A 25,590-nucleotide genomic window follows, 5' to 3' on the forward strand; every position below is an offset into this window, starting at 1 on the left:
ATGGACTATGAGGAAAAAAGACAGAGAAAGGCTGGAGGCTTTTGAGATCTGGACATGGCGGAAGATGGAAGGAATAAGTTGGATGGACAGAGTAAAAAATGAAGAGGTACTGAGAAGAGTGGGAGAGAAAAGGCAGTTACTAGATGTAATAAAGAGAAGAAAAAGAAATTGGATTGGGCATATATTAAGAAAAAATGACGGACTGATAAAAACAGTTTTAGAAGGTTATGTAGAAGGGAAAAGGAAGCGAGGAAGGAAGAGATTCCAGATACTGGATGACATAATGGACGGTACAACATACAGCAGCCTTAAGAAGGAAGCAATGGATCGCAGAAAATGGAGAGGCAAAGGGCCTGCTAATATAGCAGATAACTGATGATGATGATGATGATGATGTAATAATGGTGCTTGGAGAATTATGACCAATTCAGAACTGTACAAAATCTATAAGAATCCACTAATAATGTAGATGTACAGGCATAAAGATTACCGTGGTTGGGACATGTGCAGGGAAAGGAAAAACTGCGAGTACCAAAGAAAGTGCTATTTGCAAAGCCAGGGAGTAGCTGCTCAGTGTGAGACCAAGATCTTGATGGCTGGATGATGCGGACACACATCTCAGAAGATCAGGAGTGTGGAGCTAGATAATGCTGATGAAGTCAAGAGATGAATGGAGGAGACAGTTGACTGACATGATCCAGGTCCTTCATTAGCTGTAGTGCCTGAAAAGAGGAGATATCATGGAAGAGAAACCTGAAATTTAGATGTCACATATAATAACAGATGCAAAGTTACAGTCACAAACAGAGCAACAAGTGTGCCAGAACTTGCAGTTTTGTCCACCCCTGGTTGCCCCACTCAACAGAAGTTTACTTGCCCTGCAAGTCACACTTGAGCACACTGTCTCTGAGAGCAGGCATGCTGGAGAAAGTACAAGTGAGCAAAATCTCCTATTTGCAAACTTCTTCAGCTCAGTACAGAAATGAAAATAAATACAGGCAGGAGTAAAATAGGCAGCCCACCATCTAACGACACTATTGTAGGTCTCCAAGAATCATGTGATTTGTAAAATATTTATGTCTTTATAGACTTAATGAGAAGAGTGATGGCACAGATATGTAGAATTATGGAACTCTCTCACTAGTGTAAATTCTTTTATATTATTATGTAATAAAGATGTCCTCAACTCAAAAGTTGGTTTGAATACCACAATGCTTTACTAGGCACGGTCCTTTTGGAAGTGGCATGTCCTCGTCTTCCTCTAACCTTTGAACAGACTTGCACAGGCAGTTATGAGGAGACCTACACTTTAATGTGGACTCTGACCACTGGGCAACTTAGCATTTTTCATATTAGCAAATCACTGCCAGAAGTGAAAGAATCAATAAGTGATACATAATCCTAAAACCAAGTGATGATTCAATCTTTGACCTTTGAGTTTTGCACCAAGACACTTACCCAATGACTACCTAACCACATGCTGTGGAATCAAGGAACAGATTTTGTGCTAAGAGTCCATGTCCATGTTTTTTCCTTTGCTTTGTTTTTCTTCCACGGAAGCTTTGGTATAGTTCTGCATCATTTTGTAGTGAACAAAATACATATTAACAGAGTACGATAACACAGGTGTAATTAGACTAAACGCTTCCTGATTAAAAGAACCAGGTATATTATTCTTAATGGAGACACACTATCAGAAAGAAAAGAGAAATCCTTTGTGCCTCAAGAAATGATTGGGTCAAGCCTATTCTACTATCCCACCTGATCTGAAATCCATTGTTCAATCAATTCATTATTATTTTTATTAGTCTGGGACTATTACCAAATTGGGTTAAGTTGAAGAGTGCCCCACACCCCCTAGGTACCTGGGTAATTGAGAGAGAGAGAGAGAGAGAGAGAGAGAGAGAGAGAGAGAGAGAGAGAGAGAGACTTTCAGAAATGCAGAACATAATTATGTTAAAAAGAGAAAATTAAATAACTTACCACTAATCTGTTTGTCACTTTCGCTGCCACCATACCAAATGCAAGTATATATAGTGCTGGATGTTGCTCATATACATTTTCTGCACTCTTCCTGTATATGATATATGCAGGTAGAATTACAAGGCTAAAAGGTATGACTGGTGATAGTACACTTGTGCCCTGTATAAAGAGTAGAATTAAGATTGTTAGCTGGAAGTATCACACAATCCACAAAGGTTTAAAAACTCTGAGACTACATAATTATAACTGATAGTCTATGCTCTACATAATGGGAAAATGAACAGATTATGTCTACTTATTAATATTTTGCAAGTGAAATTGGAAGAAAAATATCTTTTTATGAAGTGAAAATTTGCATTACTTGTTCAATTGTAAACAGTTCCAAACACATTACTTTTAATGGTATATGTACAAGAAATTAAGAAAAAATGTTATTTGTCCCTTATATTTTGATTTAGTTTCTTATTGCAAGTGAAGGGAACCAATATATCATGTACACAAGTGTTGGAAACACTACATTGGTAACGTCACAATTACTGTAAAAATGGAACTGCAATGATTACTATACTGGCTAAACAAAAAATAAATTGATTTTTTTTTCATGTAAGGAACATTTAATCCAGTATACTATTTAAAAAAAGAAAATCGATTATCTAACATGTTTGTTATATTTCAAATGTCAGCAAAATGAATCTTCCTACTTCTTAACCAGTGAAAAGCATATAGAAAGAAGCACCAACTTGCATGAAAAGCAGAAGCATATTCCGTTAGTCGCTGTAACCAAAGCTGGGTTTAGTCGTATCTTACTGTTACTTTGGAAGCGGGAAATAAGTCACAAAACATTAAATTCTACAATGCTGTCTATAATTGAATGAATTTTCTGTACTGGCTGAAAATGGGAAGACATACTTTATATGTCCCAAGCACATCATGCACAACCACATTTGCAACTAAAGCATCAAGCATGCATGGTCCTATCACAACTAAATTTGATTTGGTTTGGTTTGGAAGGATATATTTTATTAATAATATTCGGCCTCCTGTCAAAATATTTTTATTTTATACTTGTTGTTAATGCATTTCGGAGTTACAAGTCCATTTTCCAAGGACTGCATGGAGATAATGAGTGTTACATCTGCTTCAATTTTTTACCTAACATGATCAGAACAATAAAGTTGTTAAGTTTTACGAGAAAACAGTCAAAAGTGGAATTAACCCTGGCAATACCAACTTTAAGCCCACATTCTATACATACTATAATCTAATCACATTCTTTACATTCTAAAATGAAGAATTTTAAATTTTAATGAATTATTCTACATGATTCTATATATGTTTTAAATTTTTTAGTTAAACGTAATCCAAAAATTTGTCTAATCGAGGTGGTCATTACGTTCTCCCAGTTGTAAATGCAACTTTGCACAACGAATGTCTTATTCAATTAATAATAGTGCTGTGGTAATATAAAGCATCTAGACATCAAATGTGTCTGCGTGCATAGCAACAATTGTTTTAACAATGAAAGGGGTATTCTTGGACAGAAAATCAAGCTGAACTTCGGTGCTACGGAAACTTATGGAGCTACAGGTAGATGTTATTTGTGTACTAGTGAAAGCTGGTCAAAAGCAGAAAAGTATAACAAAGTGGAACAAATAATAATAACCTGCAACAACTGTAAGAGATGCACATGAAGTAAACAGAGGGAGTTATATGTTCGAAGTGTGAATTTGTTCCAAAGAACATGATGAATGTTCTGAGAAACAATATTATGTACACTATTTGAATTTTAACTCAAATGTTTGCTATGTTTTTGATTTGTAGTAAAGTTTTCTTCAAGGGTTATATCACAACTTTTACTACTCATTTAAAAAGATACTGTTTACCATGGCTAAACATACTTAAATGTCTCTGTAAGTGGAAAAAATAAGTTTCTGAAGACTATACTAAAAGATGTTACCAAGTTATGAACCCCATTTATGCATCATTACCTCCAAAAGTACATTAATAAAACTGAACACCAATTAATAAAATTTAATTTCATTTGTGTTCATATCGTACCATCCGTGGAGCTGACAGAAAGGGTTACATAATTATTCTACTTCATTTTTATTGCCCTGGGAAAGTATGATGATGTCATCTACATATCAAAAATAAATTATTCGGCTAACTAATACATGATTTGAACAAAGAGTCAGGTTTTCTAAATGACCCCACAGCTACACAATGTGGTTGTTCATAAAATTGAAAATAAGAGTGGACTGGAAATAGGACATGCTGAAACGGTTATACGTCAAAATGTAATAAGACAGAAAAACCATGGCAGATTTAAATTACAAATCATTTATTACTTTTATTATTATTTACATTTTATGGCCTTCATTGGACCACTCTAGCCAACTTTATACAAAGAATTTTTCAGTTTCCTGTCAGCCCAGTACTTCTTCATTCTCTCAAATCTCATCCTTCTTTCTTCATCAGAAATCACCCTTCCTATTATCTGTTTGTTGACTCTTGTTTGCAGTCTGGTTTGTGTGTCTGTGAGTTAACTGAATTTGTCAGTTTTGTTTCTTAGGTCTTCCAATATAATCTGTAGCTCATCCATATCTTCCTTGATTTCTGTTATCCACTTAATGTTGCAGTTACTATTCAACAATTTTTCTATTATTCTCCTGATGATCCTGTTCTCTGGTGTTCTGATTAGATGTCTGAAAAATGAAGTATGTTTCTTCCTGATTGTACTCATTACTGATTCTATTTCCTTGTAGACTGTTTCATTTGTAGCTACTCTCCAGTGTCCATCTTTCTGGTAAGATTTGTTGATGCACGTTCTGATGATTCTTCTCTCTATTTTGAGTATTTTGTCTATTTGTGCAGTGGCAGTTGTTTTGAAGACGGTTTCACTTGCGTACATTATTTCTGGTTGATTGAGTGTTTTGTAGTATTTTAATTTTGTTGCTATTGACAGGCTCTTTTTGTTGTAAGTGTTCTTGGTGATATATTGTGCTCTAGTCAATTTGTTTATTCTGTTATGCCATGCTGGCTTTTCACTGAGGTTGTATGTTATGATTTCTTCCAGATATTTAAATTTATCTACAATATTGATTTCTTGGTTTCCAATGGCAATTTTGTTTATGAGCGGTGGGCTAGTTAACATGATGATTGTTTTTTCAAAGGATATTGCAAGGCCAATTTTCTGTGCTATTTCCTGTAGTGAGATAACTTCTTGTTTGGTTTCTTGAGTACTGTTGGACAAGAGAGCAAGGTCATCAGCAAATACTAGACAATTTAAACTTACGTTGTCTTTGGATCTTCCAATTTGGAATTTCTTTGGGTTAGTCTTGTACCATTCCCTCATTATGTATTATAAAGCAAAGTTGAACAGTAGAGGTGCCAAGCAATTTCCTTGTCTTAAACCTGTTTTTATGATGAATGGCTCAGAGAGTTCCCCCCTGAACTTGACTTTTGATACAATGTTGGTTAAGGTGAGTTGTATCAATTTGATTAGTTTTGTATGCAGCCCGAAATTTCTTAATATTTTTTACATTGAAGGTCTATGGATACAGTCATATGCTTTTTTCAAGTTCACAAAGATTATTACAAGAGTTTATTTAGTTTCTTGTAATATGCTATGGCTAATTTTAAAGTGATGATCTGTTCTGCACAGTTTCTCCAAGGTCTGAAGCCTCCTTGGTATTCACCTAATTCTTCCTCTAGTTGCTCTTTGATCCTCTTGTATAGAATTTTGGAGAAAATCTTGTATGTGCAGTCTAAGAGAGAGATACATCTGTAATTATCTGGGTTGCTTTTATCTCCTTTTTTGTGGAGTGGGTGGATTATGGCTGTGGTCCAATGTTCGGGAAAGTTTTCTGTTATCCAGATTTTTGTTAGGACTGTGTGTAAGGGTCTTTCAACTGTATCACTGGTATATTTCCACATTTCTGCAAAAACTTGGTCTTCTCTGCATGCCTTATAATTTTTCATCTCTCTGAGTGCCATTTCCACCTCTTGGATTGTTGGAGGATTTATGAGATCATTTTATTTAAGGGAATGCAAATTTTGACCATTTCACATAATTTATAATGCCTAACAGATGTTACAGAAGTTAGTACGTCTACAGCTAAAAGAACATGTAAAAACAGAAATTTAGGTAAAGATATAAGTGTGATGCTTCATTTCCATGGAATGTACACAGCATCACCTCACTCTTTTCTGAGTACTAATGAGAATACAGTATTGTTGTGAATGACACAACAAAAAACAAAATTCTCTGTTTCATTTCAAGAATATCAACCATGGCTAATAGGTCTTCCTTTTTGCTGCACTTAATTTGTTGGCCAATGGAATGCGAGGAACATTTCTTAGGACAGTAAGGTCGTGCAGTTTTGTCTCCGAAATTACAAAACATTTTATTTTATTCGATGCGCAATACGCTGTTAAATTCTAATGATTTCATCTTATTATCACAATGTGATGGTTATTTCTGAGGAACAGCTGTTCCTTTTTTCTTTGATGCATCTTTCCTTTAATTCTGAACTGAGTATTCTTCTTTATGTTTTTAATCTTTTCTTTCCATCATTAAGCACTGGACATAAAAGATTCATCTCAAAAATAAATGAAATAAAAATACTACTGCTTTTGCTTGTAGACAATGGAAGTGAGAAAAAGTTATAATCTGTACCACTGCAATCAGACATGGTGACCAGGTCCAGCATTCCTCATGTTACGAACAAAGGAACTTACTCACTGTTATGTACAGTGAAGGTATTTTGAGGCAGGGGAAAGAAACGAAAGTATGAAATTTTGAGACTTACTGCATTTCCCATTTCCTGTCTTCAATTATGTTTCAACACAAGTTCTATGAGGTCCATAAACTCTTTACTTCGAGGCTTAAATTATTTAAATTTTTGTTAATTATTTCTAATTTTGGCTTAACTGGGACACTGACATACAAATTTACAATATCAAAGGATGCTAGTGTAGCTCTATTGGGTACCTGAAAGTCCTCAAATGGCTGAGTAAATTCTCTGTTGTTCTTTACAGGGCTGCTGCTTTCACTGGTGTACTATGCCTTCTTTAGGATGTTTAACAGGTTCCTGATAACTGGAATGCTGGGCTATTTCTACAATTTATAACTAATCTAATGGAGATATCATCTTTATGCACTATCAGTTGGGCTCTTAAAACTGGTACTTGTGGATTCAGCATGATTATGTCCATTTTTGTGAGGAATCTTTCTTAATTTTCCAGATGATTTTTTTCGAGGAAAAAATGGCTTGTGTTTTTTTTGTACATAGTCACCTACCTTCATTATAACAGTGACATAGTCTTTATTGGCGTTAACAGCTATGGCCCTATTTTGTTTCAATTTTTGACTGGTATTACTCTCTATATAGAGGGTCTATACAAAGGCAATGTTCTTGAGGACAATATTATAGAAATGGAAGAGAATGTAGATGAAGATGAAATAAGAGGTATGATACTGTGTGAAGAGTTTGACAGAGCACTGAAAGATCTAAGTCAAAACAAGGCCTTGGTAGTAGACAACATTCCATTGGGGCTACTGACAGCCTTGGAAGAGCCAGGCCTAACAAAACTCTACCGTCTAGTGAGCAAGATGTATGAGACAGGCGAAATATCATCAGACTTCAAGAAGAATATAATAATTCCAATCCCAAAGAAAGCTGATGTTGACAGATGTGAAAATTACCGAACTATCAGTATAATAAGCCATGGCTGCAAAATACTAACATGAATTCTTTACAGACGAATGAAAAAACTGGTAGAAGCCGACCTCGGGGAAGATCAGTTTGGATTCCGTAGAAATGCTGGAACACGTGAGGCAATACTGAACCTACAACTTATCTTAGAAAATAGATTAAGGAAAGGCAAATCTATGTTTCTAGCATTTGTAGACTTAGAAAAAGCTTTTGACAATGTTGACTGCAATACTCTCTTTCAAATTCTGAAGGTGGCAGGGGTAAAATACAGGGTGCGAAAGGCTATTTACAATTTGTACAGAAACCAGAGGGCAGTTATAAGAGTCGAGGGGCACGAAAGAGAAGCAGTGGTTGGGAAGTGAGTAAGATAGAGTTGTAGCCTATACCCGATGTTATTCAATCTGTATATTGAGCAAGCAGTACAGTAAACAAATGAAAAATTTCGAGTTGGAATTAAAATCCATGGAGAAGAAATAAAAACTTTGAGGTTCGCTGATGACATTGTAATTCCGTCAGAGACAGCATAGGACCTGGAATAGCAGCTGAGCGGAATGGACCATGTCTTAAAAGGAGGATATAAGATGAACATCAACAAAAGCAAAACGAGAATAATGGAATGTAGTCAAATTAAATCGGGTGATGCTGCAGGAATTAGATTAAGAAATGAGACGTTTAAAGTAGTAAATGGGTTTTCTTATTTGGGGAGCAAAATAACTGATCATGATCGAAGTAGAGAGGATATAAAATGTAGACTGGCAATGACAAGGAAAGTGTGTCTGAAGAAGAGAAATTTGTTAACATCGAGTATAGTTTTAAGTGTCAGGAAGTCGTTTCTGAATGTATTTGTATGGAGTGTAGCCATGTATGGAAGTGAAACATGGACGATAAATAGTTTAGACAAGAAGAGAATAGAAGCTTTCGAAATGTGGCGCTACAGAAGAATGCTGAAGATTAGATGGGTAGATCACATAACTAATGAGGAGGTGTTGAATACAATTGGAGAGAAGAGAAATTTGTGGCACAACTTGACTAGAAGAAGGGATCAGTTGGTAGGGCATATTCTGAGGCATCAAGGGATCACCAATTTAGTATTGGAGGGCAGCGTGGAGGGTAAAAATCGTAGCAGGAGACCAAGAGATGAATACACTAAGCAGATTCAGAAGGCTGTAGGTTGCAGTAGGTACTGGGAGATGACGGTCCTTGCACAGGATGAGTAGCATGGAGAGCTGCATCAAATCAGTCTCTGGACTGAAGACCACAACAACACAACAACATTACTCTCTAGATGTGACACACTGTTGCCTTTGGTCTTCTTCCAGTGCTTTTTTCAGAGCTAAGTTGGCCTTGTGAGTCACTATTATCCATTTTGTGGAGTTTTTACTCCAAATTTTGCAGCTTGTTTTTTGGTCTAACTTGTGCCTTATATTTTGATTGAGGCCTTTCTCAAACAGCTTTCATTCTTCTCAAAGTCAATGACTGTTGTGTTGATGGCTGGAGACAAACTTAAATAAGGGTGGTTTTTCAAGCACTGTTGAAGGATTTTTTTGCGTTTCAAGTTTCAACAGCTTTTTTAGATGAATTTCTTCTATTTTTTTCATTTCTTTGTCACTTTATCATTAGTGATGTTCATATTTGATCTTATGTGCAAATATGCGTAGTTGCAGTTGTTGTCTGACACACACACACACACACACACACACACACACACACACACACACACACACACACACACACAAACACACACTTAAATCATACACAGAAAGAAAACACCTGCATCTAGAACTATTTAACAATATACAACAACTTCCTCCATTCCACTACACAAAAACTAGCAGCACAGGGCAGTGAGCTTCTCAATGGCTCACCATGATCTTGGCGATAATAATCGAACAAAATGCTGCTAATAATGGATAAGTAGCATCTGCAATCATCTACATTGACATGATTACTCTGCAATTCACAATTAAAGAGCCTGGCAGAGGGTTTGTTGAACAACCTTCAACAAAATTCTCTACCATTCCAATCTTCAACAGCATGCAAGAAAAACGAACACTTAAAATCTTTCTATGTGAGCTCTGATTCTTATTTTTATTATGATGATCATTTCTCCCTATGTAGGTGGGCACCAACAAAATATTTTCACACTTGTAGAAGAAAGTTTGTGATTGAAATTTCATGAGAAGATCCTGCTGCAGCAAAAATGTGTCTTTGTTTTAATGATTGTCATCCCAATTTGCCTATTGCATCCACATGACACACAATCCCCTACTTCGCAATAATACCAAATGAGCTGCCATTCTTTGGACTTTTTCAACATCCTCCTTCAATCCTATCTGATGCAGCTACCCGACTGCGCAACAAAACATATGGGCAAGAGTAGAGTAGGCAGTCTCTTTAGTATAACTGCTGCATTTTTTTAAGTGTTCCGCCAATAAACCACAGTCTTTGTTTCACTGTTACATCCCCTCCATAATAACATAGAAAAGAAAGTAAACAGAAATGAACCAACACACTTGTTACCAAAAGAAAATAAACCATAAAATATTTCAGAACTTTTAACAGAACTGCTAAACTTTTCAAAAGATTTGGCATTAAAATAAGCTATTACACAAACAATAAAGTAACACAAATTCTTACTCACAGTTACAACAAACTTTATGTACATAAGCAACAACATCACAAGACCAAACTATCTCAGCTGTTACATATGTGATTTATTGATCCTGAACAGTAGACTAAACCTGAAGAAACTGCAAAAGATAGGGATTTAAGGAAATGGGAACTCGATAAAGTGAAAGAACCAGAGGTTGTACAGTGCTTCAGAGAGAACATCAGAGAACGATTGAAGAGAATTGTGTGTGTGTGTGTGTGTGTGTGTGTGGGGGGGGGGGGGGGGGGTGGAATATAGTAGAAGAAGAATGGACAGCTTTGAGAGATGATATAGTGAAGGCAGCAGAGGATCAAGTAAAAAGATTTTTGCTAGTAGAAATCCTTGGGTAACAGAAGAGAAATTGAATTTAATTGCTGAAAGGAGGAAATATAAAAATGCAGTAAATGAAGCAAGCAAAAACAAATACAAACGTCTCAAAAACAAGATCAACAGGGAGTGCAAAATGGCTAAGCAGGGATGGCTAGAGGACAAATGTACGGATGTAGAGGCATTTATCACTATTGCTGAAATGTAAGTGCATATGTGGAAGTTTTTCAGTAATGCAGATGATATACTTTATGCAGTCAAACACAGGTAATATGTTGCACAATACTTGATTTTCATTATTAATCTCACTTGTGGCCATTTTTCTTGCAAAGCTAGTAGCTGTATCATTCTGTTCTGTTAGGAAAAACCTGAAGCAATTGTAACACACGTTATGTCTATTAAGTCCTGGAAGAATGAAGTTGTAGCTCCTAAAGTCGCAGGACAATAATTATAAAAGAAAAGTACTCAAGACTGAATACTATTAGTACAATACATCCCTAACCTACAAGTTATTGATGTGATAATGTCTATTAATAACAAAACATTTAAGGGCCCAAAAATCTCAAATCATAGCTTCACTCCAGGAGAGGAACAAAACATAGCTGCATTGTATTGACTTCAGTCATTTCACATAAATCCCACAAACTAACAAAATTTCATCTCCTCTAGAGTAAGAGGTATTTCAACATTAAACTTAACTTACTGGAATAAATTTAACTAAAGCCACCACATAGTAACTTTCAGCGGAACCTTCACATATTCTATCATTTGCAATTCTGACTTGTAGGAACATTAAACAGTAATGCAGCATTAGTTATCCTGTGATATTCCATGGCATTAAATATAAGAAATACCAACATTTTTTTTCTTAAAGCATAATTTCAGTACTCATGTTCTATTTCATGCAGCACCAAAAGATAGGTAAAATTCACTGCTATTTCATCTTTATAATGATACCTAACTACTGTCTTTGTGACATAAATATCAATCTAACTACTAGGGAAAAATTTAATTAAATGCAGTTACTTTGTCAAACAATGGGGAATAACAATACTGAAAGGACAGATTGCTACTCACCGCACACACACAGGAGGTGTGAAGTCACAGACAGGTACAATGAAAAATAATGCTAGAAACATTCAGCTTTACTTTAGGATTACGTCCACACGCACACACACGCACACGCGTGCGCGCACACACGCACACGCACACACACACACACACACACGCACACACACACACACACACACACACACACACACACACACACACACACACACACACACACAGCTGATGACAGTTGTAGTCTAAAGTCTAAAGCTGAACATTTGAACATTTCAAGCATTCTTTTTTATTGTGCCTTTCTGTGAGTAAATGCCTTCTCTGTGAGGTGACAAGAAATCTACACTTTCAATATTGTTGCAAGATACTTTGTGACATAGCACGGAATGTCAAACTACCCCACTTCAATTCTCCCAATATGTGAAGTAATACAGTCTACTATACAGACTTTGTGTTTGCTACAACAAAGCAAGTAACACAATAGCTAAACTTCTAACATGACAATCCCTCTATTAAACAAAATTAGCTGTTCCAGCTACTCTGGTGTCATAAGAAGGCCTTATATGAGCAGGGAGTAATCTCTTTAGCTACACCTAGTACTGTTTCTGTCAACATTGTAAATAGTTAACTCCCAGGACTTAAATACCTACTTAACAGATAAACTAACCTTAAGAGAGAATAAATTTGGTGACAGTTCTAGGGCCTGCACTGAATTTGAAGGTGACTTTTTTTTAATTACCTGATTGATTATGAAACCTTAAGGATATAATCACACGAGGGATATAATCACACTAGCTTCAAACTGAACTAATATAAAGTTCTCATGTTTCCAGCATAGCTACATTGTCAGGGAAGCATGATATTGCAACTAGATTAGCTTCCATCTTCATCAGAAGAAAATGAGAATATCTTTTTGACATGTCATACCTTTCAGAAGGAAGGTAGGCAGGCAGGTAGGTAGATAAGTAGGTTGGTTGGCAGGTAGGAAGGAAGATTCCAAGTTTAACATTATATCAGTGTCACAGTCATTATCAACAGAGCATAAGCTTGGATTGAGGAATTCAGAAAGGCAACTGACTGAGCACTTACAATGGAACTATCCAAGCATTCACTTTAAGTGCTTCAAGAGAATCACGAAAAACCTAAATTTGGGTGGACAGATAGGGATGTGAACAGTCATCCTGCTAAATGTTAAGTCCAGTGTCTTACCAGTGAGCCACATCACTAAAATGTCTTTCTTTGGGACTCATAGCCTGATGGTTCACATAATCATGCAGCAATCTGGCTATAAAATCACAGATCCTGTTGTCATGTTTATGAGGTCTGTTCAAAAAATTCTGAAGCATTCATAATTTCACGCAAATGATGCACTGGAGTGAAATGCGGTTTGCTTCTCTCCACACACCTGTGTTTAACATGTAACTGCCAGTGTTGTATGTCTGTTAGTTATTGTTCAGTGCTGTATTGAGTAGAACATTGTGTCTCACAATTTGTGAATTTCGAGATCGCAGAGTTAGAGGAGCAACATGTCTGCATTACATTTGGCGTGAAACTCAAGAAAACCTTTACAGTGAAACACCAAATGATTTAGGAAGCCTTAGGTGATGAGTGCTTATGCTGTACTGATATTACGAATGGTTCACACAGTTTAAAAATGGCCAGATGGAAGTTAAAGATGACCTTCGTTCAGGACACGCTTTGATGCCTACCAATGAACCTCATGTCACGAACGTCAACGAACTTGTGTGTGCCAATAGAAGACTTGACTGTTCAAGAGATTGCAGAAGAATGTAATATTTCAGTCGGATTATGTCATGAAATCCTGACACAGCACCTTGGAATACACTGGGTTGCCACCAAGTTTGTCCCACAGCCCATGAATCAGGACCAGAAAGACCTTTGCCTCGCAATCTGTGAAGAACTTTCGATCGTGCAAACGAGAACAAGATGTTCCTTAAGAGACTCATAACTGGTGATGATATGTGGATCTATGATTATGATGTTGAGACCAAGGTTCAATCTTCACAATACGTCGGGAAAGGTTCTCCAAGACCGAAAAAAGCTCTTCAGGTCAAGTCAAATGTCAAAGCCATGCAGATAGTTTTCTCTGACTTTGAAGGATTAGTTAATGATGAATTTATGCCACAGGGACAAGCCATTAATCAACTGTACTATCGGAACACATTGCGATGCCTGCGAGAAAATGTGAGAAGGAAACGGCCTGGAACACAGCGAGACAATTCATGGCTCTTGCATCACAATAACACACCAACACAGTCATCCCTGTTGGCATGTGACTATAGCACAAAAAACAAAATCACTGTGCTGCCTTATCCTCTGTACTCTCCAGACCTGGTCCCTGCAGACTTTTTTTATTTTCAAAGTTGAAAACCCCGTTGAAAGGACAAAGATTTGCAAGGGGGAAAAAAAAAAAAAAAAAAAAAAAAAAAAAAAAAAAATTGAAGATGGTGCTTCCTGCAATCCAGCAAGAGGAGTACCGAGGCTGCTTTCATATGTGGAAACTGCAATGGGAGCGGTGTATCAATTGTGGAGGATAGTATTTCAAAGGAGACCATGCACAACAAGTAAAAGGTATGCACAGAAAAATGTTGTCAGCAAAGTTCCAGAATTTTTTGAACAGACCTCTTAATACTGCTCACAAAGTACTCCCTTCAGCAACCAAAAGTGTCAATAATGAAGCAATTCAAAATGTCCAGGAGGAACAGTTTGTATTTAACATTAGCATACTAGGCTTTCCCGAGGTTGAGAATGAGCGTAAGCAGATGGGAGCTATGACATATCGCAAGTAGCACAGACGAGACAAAAAAGGCCAATCAAAGGAAAATTTAATAAGGACACTGTTGAAAGAAGTGTAGCAAGAAGCATGACGAAGAAAAATTTGGGAGGAAGTACTGTTGATTCAGGATGGGCACATGAAGTGAGAGCAACGTGTATTGGTGGACTAGCATGCACATATAACATATGAAAAAATCTCAGGTCTGTGGAGGAATCCAGTTAGGAATATTTAGGAATAATACTATTTTTTGCTGCTGTATCTATTAATTATGTAAATATAGCAAAACAAAAGACTTTTACACATCTGTCATGTGTATATTCATTAACAGTTTTACTGCTGACCAATGTCATACTGAGATGACAGGCTTATGGGGAAAAAACCGAACAGTGCCATGAGGGACATCATTTTGAGTTTGGTTGAGCAATAAGTTCAACAATGGAATATGGTAAAAGAAGCAAGGGTTTAAAACATTCTGGGATTCTGCACTGATTCTACATCACAAAAGGCAGAATTGCAATCTTCTCTTGCATGTATGACAATGATTACAATTATGATACCAAATTTAATCAAAGAAAATAAATAGTTAGTTAACAGAATGTTCTTTGGTCTCGTGTAACAATACAGAAGAAATAACAGTATTTGATAAATTTCATTAGTAAGAAGACCACACAATGAAAGAAAGGAAAATAAATTGTAAATAGGAAGTAAGACCGAACAAGACATAATACAACCAGAGACAGGAAAATTTCGCGAAAATGAGAACACTAAAAACAACATGAAACTGGCATTTTTAGTGTAATAACACAAAATCTGCAATTGCTATGGAACAACATGGAATTTGTCATTTTAACGCATAAAATTATTATAAATCTGAGGACTACAGTTCACTAATAGTCATAACTAATAATTATTGAACACTGATATTGCATTCTGCCTTCTTTTTCTCAATGCAGACATTCATGTGTAACCTTAAAATTACATTTCATTTCCCATGTAATGAACTATGACATGGCATCAAAAATAGAAGCAAAATTGGTAAAAAGTAAAACTGAATTTGGCAAAAAAATAACACCAAATTTGGCAATAAAATAAAACGAAGACTAAAGGACACTTTATTCTATTACTGATGCTTAACAACAATGTGGTAAATAGGTCACAGGTTTGGTACTTATTTTATCGCTACAAAAAGTAGTTCTTCATATCACTACAACTACTGGGGAGTATGAGTAAGGAAAGGAGTAATACTGAGACTCTGAGAAAAAACGGAACTCTTAATTCACTGTGATGATCCTACACTGTGGCAACAGGAACTAAAAATTCACAAGTCAACAAAGGGTAAACATTACAACATCAATGAAAATTCCACCTCTACCACTCTGGCCTGTGGTAGCACATACACCAACATTCAATATAGTGAGAGGAAAAACTGCATACTGAAAACAATATAAATTCAGAGATATAGAATGGAAACAGTAAGTGAGCACTATACACATGCATAAGATAATTTTGAAATGTTTCCATGTCAGTGAAACTACAACCACTGTGTGTAGCCAGTAATAGGCCACTTACAGAAAATTGTTACATAAAACTAGTGAGAGTAAAAAGACCGATGACACTAGCGCAGATGAGAGTACTGAAATATAAGTTTCTGACAAAATCCTTGTTACAGCCATGCATTTACATACTTGCTGCACACTGCTGTATTTGTGAAGATGTGTCTCAATGTTATCAGCTTTGATTATAGATAAAACTGCAGAGTTGGTGGGGCCACCCTGCATGTCATACACTGCTGGGACACTGCAGCTAATGGAACAGCATATTATTATTAGGCACAATATTCTGAGAAATGAAATACAGAACTGAAATGATCAGCACAGCCAAAGCACTGACATCAATATTCAATGCAGGTTTTAAATTCGTTACAGCAAGAAGAAAACTATTGTAAAAAGCTTGACAAACCAACTTACGGCTACAGTACAGTCACTCGTTCCACAACCATATGCTATTATGGTTACCACTCGAGAATGAGATAATGCTGCAGCCATGAGAATTGCCACAGACATTGGAACCAACCAAAGTTCCATATTTATCCAAGGAAGCTGTATTGCAATCAAAATTATTCATCACATTTATCAGACAGCTCCTCAATGCAGCAAATGAGAGGCATTAATGAGAGGCAAATCAGACCAGTGGAGCTAACATCCAGCTGCATCAGAACTATGTCGAATAAGAGTTCCAAGAATCAACAATCACAAAATAATTAAGGTACTGATAAACTGAAATCATTTTGCATTAACAGAAACGTTGCAAGTAAACATAATTTTGGGAAAAGTAAAATCTGCTTCATCCTGCAACCTGTTGCAGTCTAGGAAATGAAGAATGAAATAAACAAGATTATTGAAATGGATCAAAACCATTAAGCAGCAAATGTTTTTATAATTAACAATAATGCAATATGAAACATGAAATGGAGACAAATGACATTCACTTGTTCGATACAGGTAAGATGACATGTAAAACATCACGAATAAATAGTTACTACCTGTTTAGAACGAATTGATGTAAATTTAGATGATGATTTGAAGTTTCTTTTTGTTTTGGTTTCATGTGGTTCATGCTAGTGCACGTAGTCACCAATGCAAAACATGCCAAAAATAAATACGTAAATTTACTACTGCCAAGCCTAGCATAACCAGCAGTTGTTAGGTAGCATTAACTTTAAAGTTTAACTGATGGACCTGTGTGTAAACACTGACTGGTATCTACTTAAGCAACTGCCCCAGATCTTCTATAAGAATGAATTATCCACTGGCAAAACAAAATTTATTGTACATCAGTGCTAAAAATGTAATATCAAAGACTTCACAACTCCTTTACCTATTGAGCACCGTGACACACAAATTTTGAGTTCTTGGTGAAATTCTGCTCTAAAAATGAGTTTGAGAGCCAAATTGAGTTTAAACACCGACCAATTAGCCATGTGATCTAACGCACTGCTTTCCGGGTGGGAAAGCATGAAGGCCCCGGCACGAATCCGCCCAGCAGATTAGTGTCGAGGTCCGGTGTGCCGGCCAGTCTGTGGATGGTTTTTAAGGTGGTTTTCCATCTGCCTTGGCAACTGCGGGCTGGTTCCCCTTATTCTGCCTCAGATACACTATGTCGGCAATTGCTGTGCAAACACTTTCTCCACGTACACCATAATTACTCTACTACACAAACATTGGGGTTACACTCATCTGGTGTGAGACGCACCCGGGTGAGGGGGTCCACTGGGGGCCAAACCGTACAATAAGCCTGAGTTCAGTGTGGGGCAGCAGTGGGGTGAGTGGACTGCTGTAGCCTGTGGGGTTGTGACCCACTGAGAGCTAGGGCGGGGGCGAAGCCTCTTCGTCGTTTCTAGGTCCCCAGTTCAATAAAATAAGTGCTTTGGTAACAATCTCCACTATTCCCTCCTTCTCCCTTTCATATTTCGTCCCGACATTATCACTGTTCATCTCACTTCACTGTCTTCCTTTAATCTCTTCAAAACACTTGAATATTTCATACTGATAAGATTTTATGAATGCTATTATAAGCCAGTTTGACTACATTTTTAACCTGTCTTCAACAGTGTTACTTCTATTTATCTTTGTTGTCCGCCCCCGTAATTAGACGGTTGCTTCAGAATAATGTACCCTGACAAGTCTGGTCTCCACAACACATTCAAAATTATCTTCTTCTTTTTCCTCTTCATCTTCATCATCATCACACTAATATTATTTGTCAACATACAAAATGGAAAGGGTGATGTCTCCAATTTGGAGCAAGTAATTTAAGACATGCACTATTATTTTTCCACAATCCATACTGTACTTTCCAACTTTCTCTATATTTAGATAATGACCATAGACCCTTATAAGCAGCAAAAAGAGTTTAGTGATTATACATGCTTCACACAGAAGCTCTGCACTTTCAGCTTTTACAGCTATTTGTCAATAAATGGCATTGGATGTAATAAAATGTAGTGTTGTTACATGTGGTTATATTACCACATAAACAACTGTCAAATATTTTAAATTTGTTGAAAAAATGGTTCAAATGGCTCTGAGCACTATTGGACTTAACTTCTGAGGTCATCAGTCCCCTAGAACTTAGAACTACTTAAACCTAACTAACCTAAGGACATCACACACACCCATGCCCGAGGCAGGATTCGAACCTGCGACCGTAGTGGTCGCGCGGCTCCAGACTGTAGTGCCTAGAACTGCTCGGCCACTCCGGCCGGCTAAATTTGTTGATTTCGATTTATAAAATATTGGTCAGCTCTTCCCTAGAATGGTGTTCAACTTAATATTTGGAAGTTTTGTTTCGTAACAACATCCAAATGACGTTCCAATGAAGAGTTCCTTTTCTAATAATCATTTTATTCATCTATTAGGCAAATCAAATGTATTAATCTTTCAAATTCCCATAAAACATTTCCATAACTCAATTGCTATTTCCTAAAACCATTAAAACTTTTTATGTCAAACCACTTAACATTATTACTCCACAGTATTATAATGATGTAAAGCCCTAAATTAAATGTAAATAATGGCAGAGGTTACATGTGCACTTTCTTTTAATAGTTCATATGTGGCTGTACGTAACTTGTCACTTTATATTAAAAGTTATCTATTTTTTCAACTATTGTTTAATCCACAACATTATTTGAATAAGGTGTGTAGGCACAATTAGCACCATGTAAGAGTCACACAGCTGTGTGCACCAACCCAAACATAATATAATCATTACAATGGTCATTTTCTGTTATAAGACATGAACAAAGAAAAAAACAGTGAGAGACAGGCGGAACACAAGCTGCAGACAACATGGAAGTGTTCTCAATACAAGCAACCAATAAATATTTGCTGAACTTACAGCAACTGTTGAGCCGTTTTTTCCAACTCCCCCCTTTTGAAAGACAAGGAAGAACTGTGTGAAAAGATGCAAGTAGCCACAAAAAAATGCAGCACTTACAAAGTGACACACTCTTCCCCCTGTCCAAGGAATCTAATGAAAGAAAATATGAAACTGATAAGACTTTCATTTTTGTTTTGTTGTTGTTTTATGATGTTGGTTCTGAAAAACAAGTAATGTTAGTAAATGAAAAGTATAGAATACAGCCAAACACCAGTGGGATACCTATGAAGAAAGCAGGTTAAGAATAACCAAGTACAATGATTTTTCATAATTTAAAGTCAAAAACTGCTGCTACCACATATTACCACCAGCTGCTGAATCATGGAACAGAGTTCATAATAAAATTCTGCATTCTTTTAAAACCACACAATAAATAATGAGTACGTACACACACACACACACACACACACACACACACACACACACACACACACACACACACACACTTAATTTCATTTTAATTTGTTTTATTTTTAAATTATTAGAAACCCTCACAACAATTAATGGCATACTTAATTCTGCAGGTGATTTCAACTCTCAAATAAAAAATCAGAAATACAACATGATCACCATACTACCCCTGCAAGTAATCTCGCATCACGTAATCAAGTATGGACTACCTTACAAATACAAGACTTCTTAAATTACCAGCACTTATATTTAATGATTCTTTTTAAGCATAACAACATGCCATGATTAATGCCAGTAGAAAATGAGCACTAACACTGTTAGATGAACATGAAGAGTAAATAAGTAATGGTTTCATTGAAGCAATGACATCATAGTTTGAAAAAGGGATACCATAAAGAATCTCCAACACTGCCGCTACCTGGAGATGACAATCTAATGCTTAAAGTTTTAAAAAGCAGTAGGTGGAAAGGGGGGGGGGGTGAGAGAGAGAGAGAGAGAGAGAGAGAGAGAGAGAGAGAGAGGGTGAGAGAGAGAGGGGTGAGGGTGGAGAAAGCGTGAGGGTAGAGAGAGAGAGGGTGAGAGAGAGAGGGGTGAGGGTGGAGAAAGCGTGAGGGTGGAGAGAGAGAGAGAGAGAGAGAGAGACTATAGCTTCAAAAAGGTTTCTCTGAAAACTAGCAAAGTTCTATGTCATATTTGTGTGCTTTTCGAAAACTGAATGCCCGTACTATTTGGAGCATTGTTTGCTTTACTCCACAAATTATTTACTTTCAAACAGGAAAGTATTTTCTTTATCTCTTAATGGGTCAACTTAAAACCATAAATCACACTTAACTCTTCTAATTTTTAAAAAATTTTTCCTTTTGGTTTGCACCCAAGATGCTGGAATATAAAATGACCATGGGTAGAGTCTATGACATTGTTGAACAGCATAGCAATAATGATATTCAGGGTTGTCATATGGTACAGCTTTTATAACATGTCAACGACAAACGATGACAAGCACCACCGAAGTCATCTGGTCAGGAGCATGGGGGAGGCACAAAGAACACGAAGAATCAGGAACTATATAACATGGTAGCAGCATGGTGAGTCAGCAGTTTATTGCCAAGGCACTGGCAGCTTCAAATTCATAAAGTAGAAATGATATTATGAGAAGGAAAGTTGCTGCTCGCCATATAGCGGAGATGCTGAGTTGCAGATAGGCACAACAAAAAGAATTTCTCACTTAAAGCTTTTGGCCAATGGCCTTTGTCAACAATAGACACACACACACACACACACACACACACACACACACACACTCACTCATGCGAACGCAACTCTCACAACTTTTTGTTGTGCCTATCTGCGACTCAGCATCTCCGCTATATGGTGAGTAGCAACTTTCCTTCTCATAATGTTGTCACATTCCATCCTGGATTTTCCATTGTTTGATTAAAGTAGAAATGAATTATTTTATGACACAGTGTTTCTATCGTGTGGTAGTCCCCTTTCCAAGCTAAACAATTCCATTATGAAATTGTTTCTGAAGAAGTATAATGTAAAGGCTGTTCCTAAGTAAGAGTACTTCAGTCCTTATCACAAGAAAAAAAAAAAAAACGTCAAAAATCAGATAAGCAGCAGCTCATGAATCAGTGTACAGATCACACACTTTAACTTGGCTACTGAGTGGAGAATACTATGAGCAGAAGCTTTTAGTCAGCTCTTAAAAGCATTGGCTATTGGGATAAACCTTGCCTCCTCCTCCAAAAGAAGCCAGCTTACAAAAGAAAAACACGTTTAATGTGTTAATCCACCACTAAAGGACCAGATACAGCCTCCTCGTATCACACCAAATACGAATCAGCACAATATTCGCAACAATTACTTATTGCAATGGTGCAAAATACTGTTAAGACAGCTAAGATTAGCACCAACTGTACACATTCTGGAGTGGTACAAAGTAAGCCGATTTGCACCAACCAGAGATGGGCCTAGTTAAAGTGTGTGAGCTCTACTTTATTCTAGATGAAATCACTATGGGCAGAACAGACACATACGGAATATTTAAATGGGATCTCTGGAGAGCAAGTCAAATCAATGCTTCTGTTGACGTTCTTAGTTGAGAAAACAGACAATGCCATGTTTTGTGATGTGGGCTGATGGAAGTAAAATATGAACGACTATAGCTGATGCTTAGAGGTCACAGCTTCTTATATGGCAATTCCATTTTCCTATCTGATATCTAGGTTTTACAGTTTAAAACACATGACTACACACTTCTACGAGTTTGTGAAGCATTAAAAGAGAAATACTCATACATGAATAAATTTGTATCTTTCATTAAAAAAAATCTTTGGAATAATCTCTGTCAACGATACAGAAGTTCATACTAATTTACTACCTCTCCCCATCATCACTAAGTGGGATATTTTGTCGAAAACAGCAATACTTATCTAATAAATTTTAGGCTATATGAATATTTTTTTCAATTTTTCTGAATGATTTTTCAGCTATACGAAATCATACACAACTGTAAGTAAACAAAAACTGCAAGATGTAAAAATGTATGTGGACACTACTTCCTGAAAACAATCATAAGAAAACTGGAGGTCGAAGAAACACAGTGAACTTTTGACAGATGTGAAGGATGCACATGAAGGTATCTGGAAACAGAAGCTCAAGCAAAGCTTAGTCCAAACTATCAAACAATGGAAACTCCAGATAGAAATATCATTAATGCAGAAAAAAGACAGATTGTTACTTACCATAAAGAAGATGCGTTAAGTTGCAGACAGGCACAATTAAATGAAACTGACTTAAAGCTTTCAGCCACAGCCTTCATCAGTAAAAGGGACACACACACACACACACACACACACACACACACACACCATTCATTTACACATGCTAGCACGCCTCATGCACACACGACTGCTGACTCCAGCATATCAGCATTCCGACCTGAGATGCTGGAGTTGAAGGTCATGTGTGACTAAGGTGTGCTTGCTTGTATGTACGAATGGTGTGTGTCCCTATCTTTTACTGATGAAGGTTGTGACTGAATGCTTTATGTAGGTGACTTTTAATTGTGCATACCTGCAACGCAATGTGTCTTCTTTACGGTAAGTAGTAATCTGTCTATTCCTACATTGTTCATAACCCCAACTATGATGATGAGGACATGTCAACGAACAAGAATGTATGGATATATGAAAGATAATTTGCTTGAGAATGAGTAATAGTACTAGTGCTATGCTGCTGCACACAATCATGTCATTTAAATAGTGATGTGTAACATGATTATGGAAAGGATAGTTGCTATGCTGAATCGCAGATTGGCACAATAAGGAAGACTGTCAGAAAGTGAGCTTTCAGCCCACAAGGCCTTGTCGAAATCACACACACACACACACACACACACACACACACACACACACACACACACAAGCACAGTGTTTGGCAGCTGAAGTCAGAATGCAAGTAGCAGCGCATGATGGGAGAAGCAAGCGAATGGTGGAGATCAGGAAGAGTCTGGGGCGGGGGAGGGATAGCAGGATAGGGGTAGGGGACAGTTACATGCTGCTGCACTGTGGAAAGTTAACTGGGAGCGATTTGGGGGGCAGCGGGTGTGGATTAAGGTTGGATGGAGCAGTGAACTGAGTCAGGCAGGGTTCAACATTGATCTTTGGTCGAGTCTGATTGGTAGGGTGCACCCCTCCCACAGTGGAATTCCACCTACCACCGAAACTACACAATATCCTTGTCCATCATTATACAATCCCTGCACCCAATCCCTTTCCTCATGGCTCACATCCCTGTAATAGACCTAGATGCAAGACCTGTCCCATAAATCCTCCCATCACCACTTATTCCAGTCCAATCACAAAATTCACTTATCCCTTCAAAGGCAGGGTTACCTTGTAACCAATCATGTGATCTACAATCACTGTGCTGATTCTTTGTGGGCATGACAATCAATAAGCTGTCTGTTTGCATGAATGACCACCGACAAACTATGACCAATAAACAGCTGGCCCACCTAGTTGCTGAGCATGCCGCAAAACATGACAGTCTTCATTTCAATGACTGTTTCATAGCCTCTGCCATCTGGATCCTTCCCATCAACAACAGCTTTTCTGAATTGTGCAGGTGGGGACTCTCCCTGCAATATATCCTACATTCCTGTAACCCTCTTGGTCTCAACCTTCTTTAGTCACTGTCCTTAACCATGTAGCCCCTTCACTGTTTCTATTCCAGCACTACACAGCCCTCTATTCCACCAACACACCTTCAGTCTTTTTATTTCTCACCTTTTCTGCTATCTCCCCCCCACCCCCCGTCTAACCTCCCAAATGCACCTAGCTGCCCAGCCCTCTCTCCAACCATCCCCTACCCCTACCCTGCTTTCCCTCCCCGTCCCCACTCCAGCCTCCTCCTTATCCCCACCACCCGGTTGCCTCTCCATCATGTGCTGATACTCGCAGTCTGGCTTCTGCTGCCAGAGGCTATGGTCCCACGCGTGCGTGTGTGTGTGTGTGTGTGTGTGTTCAATTTTGGCAAAGGCCTTGTTGGCCAAAGCTCCCTTTCTGACAGTCTTTTTGTTGTGCCTATCTGCAACTCAACATGTCTACTATACAGTGAGTTGCCACTATCCTTTTCATAATATTGTTCCATTCCATCATGGATTTTCCATTGTTTGATTATGTGTAATATAATTATGTAATGATGTGCTGCAAAGTGAGAACATGCTAAATCATTTGTAGAGGTAAACTGGTGTAGCCTTGAGCAGTGCTGCTGAAGTGTCTAGGTTCCAAATAAGGTCCGAGTGAAGAAAGATATGGAAGAAATTATAGAGGTGTGCTGCTAGGTGGTTCAAAGAACATAGGAATGTTATTTATTTATTTACTTATTTACATGTCTAATTCCGTAGGACCAAATTGAGGAGTAAATCTCCAAGATCATGGAACGTGTCAGTACATGAATGTACAGCATAAAAGTAATAGCAAATAAAATATTTATGAACCCAAAACAAGTCAAGCCATAAGTTTAAGTAATCACAAACAAAAATATAACATAAGAATTAGCTTAATTTTTCAAGGAACTCCTCAACAAAATAGAAGGCATGAACCATGAGCAAACTCTTCAGTTTCAATTTGACAGCAAGTGGATTACTGCCACGATTTTGGAATTCTAGTGGTAGCTTACTGAAAATGGATGCAGCAGTATACTGCACACCTTTCTGCACAAGATTTAGGAAGTCCGATCCAAATGCAGATTGGATTTCGGTCAAGTATTAACTGAGTGAAAGCTGCTAATTCTTGGGAATAAGCTGATATTGTTAACAAAAATGACAGTAAAGAAAATCTATATTGAGAGGGCAATGTCAAAATACACGGACTAGTGAACACGGGTCAACAAGAGGTTTGTGAACTAACACCACTTGTTGCCTGAACTGCCTGTTTCTAAGCCAAAAACATTCTTTTAGAATGAGAAGAGTTACCCCAAAACATAATACCATACCACATAAGCAAATGAAAATAAGCAAAGTAGACTAATTTTCGTATCGAACAATCACTTACTTCAGATACCATTCAAATAGTAAAAATGGCAGCATTAAGTCTCTGAACAAGAAACTGAATGTGGGCTTTTGACGACAGTTTACCCACTACCTGAACACTTACAAATTTGAACTGTTCAGTTTCACTAATCATATGCCCATT

General features: G+C 37.3%; 1 protein-coding gene across 3 annotated transcripts in view; it reads right to left on the minus strand.

Annotated features, from left to right (window-relative positions):
* Window positions 1-25,590, minus strand: part of LOC126474107 (cholinephosphotransferase 1) — a 168,942-nt gene that overhangs the window by 96,403 nt on the left and 46,949 nt on the right. For 2 of the 3 annotated variants that reach the window (XM_050101531.1, XM_050101529.1), the window contains 2 exons: window positions 19,436-19,567; window positions 1,984-2,142 (listed from right to left, as the gene is read on the minus strand). In XM_050101531.1, coding sequence (XP_049957488.1) covers window positions 1,984-2,142; window positions 19,436-19,567 — 291 coding nt within the window. The remainder of the gene's footprint in view (window positions 1-1,983; window positions 2,143-19,435; window positions 19,568-25,590) is intronic. The other variant, XM_050101530.1, reaches the window with a different exon arrangement.

This window comes from Schistocerca serialis, chromosome 4 (assembly GCF_023864345.2).
Source record: "Schistocerca serialis cubense isolate TAMUIC-IGC-003099 chromosome 4, iqSchSeri2.2, whole genome shotgun sequence".
Classification (NCBI taxonomy): domain Eukaryota; kingdom Metazoa; phylum Arthropoda; class Insecta; order Orthoptera; family Acrididae; genus Schistocerca; species Schistocerca serialis.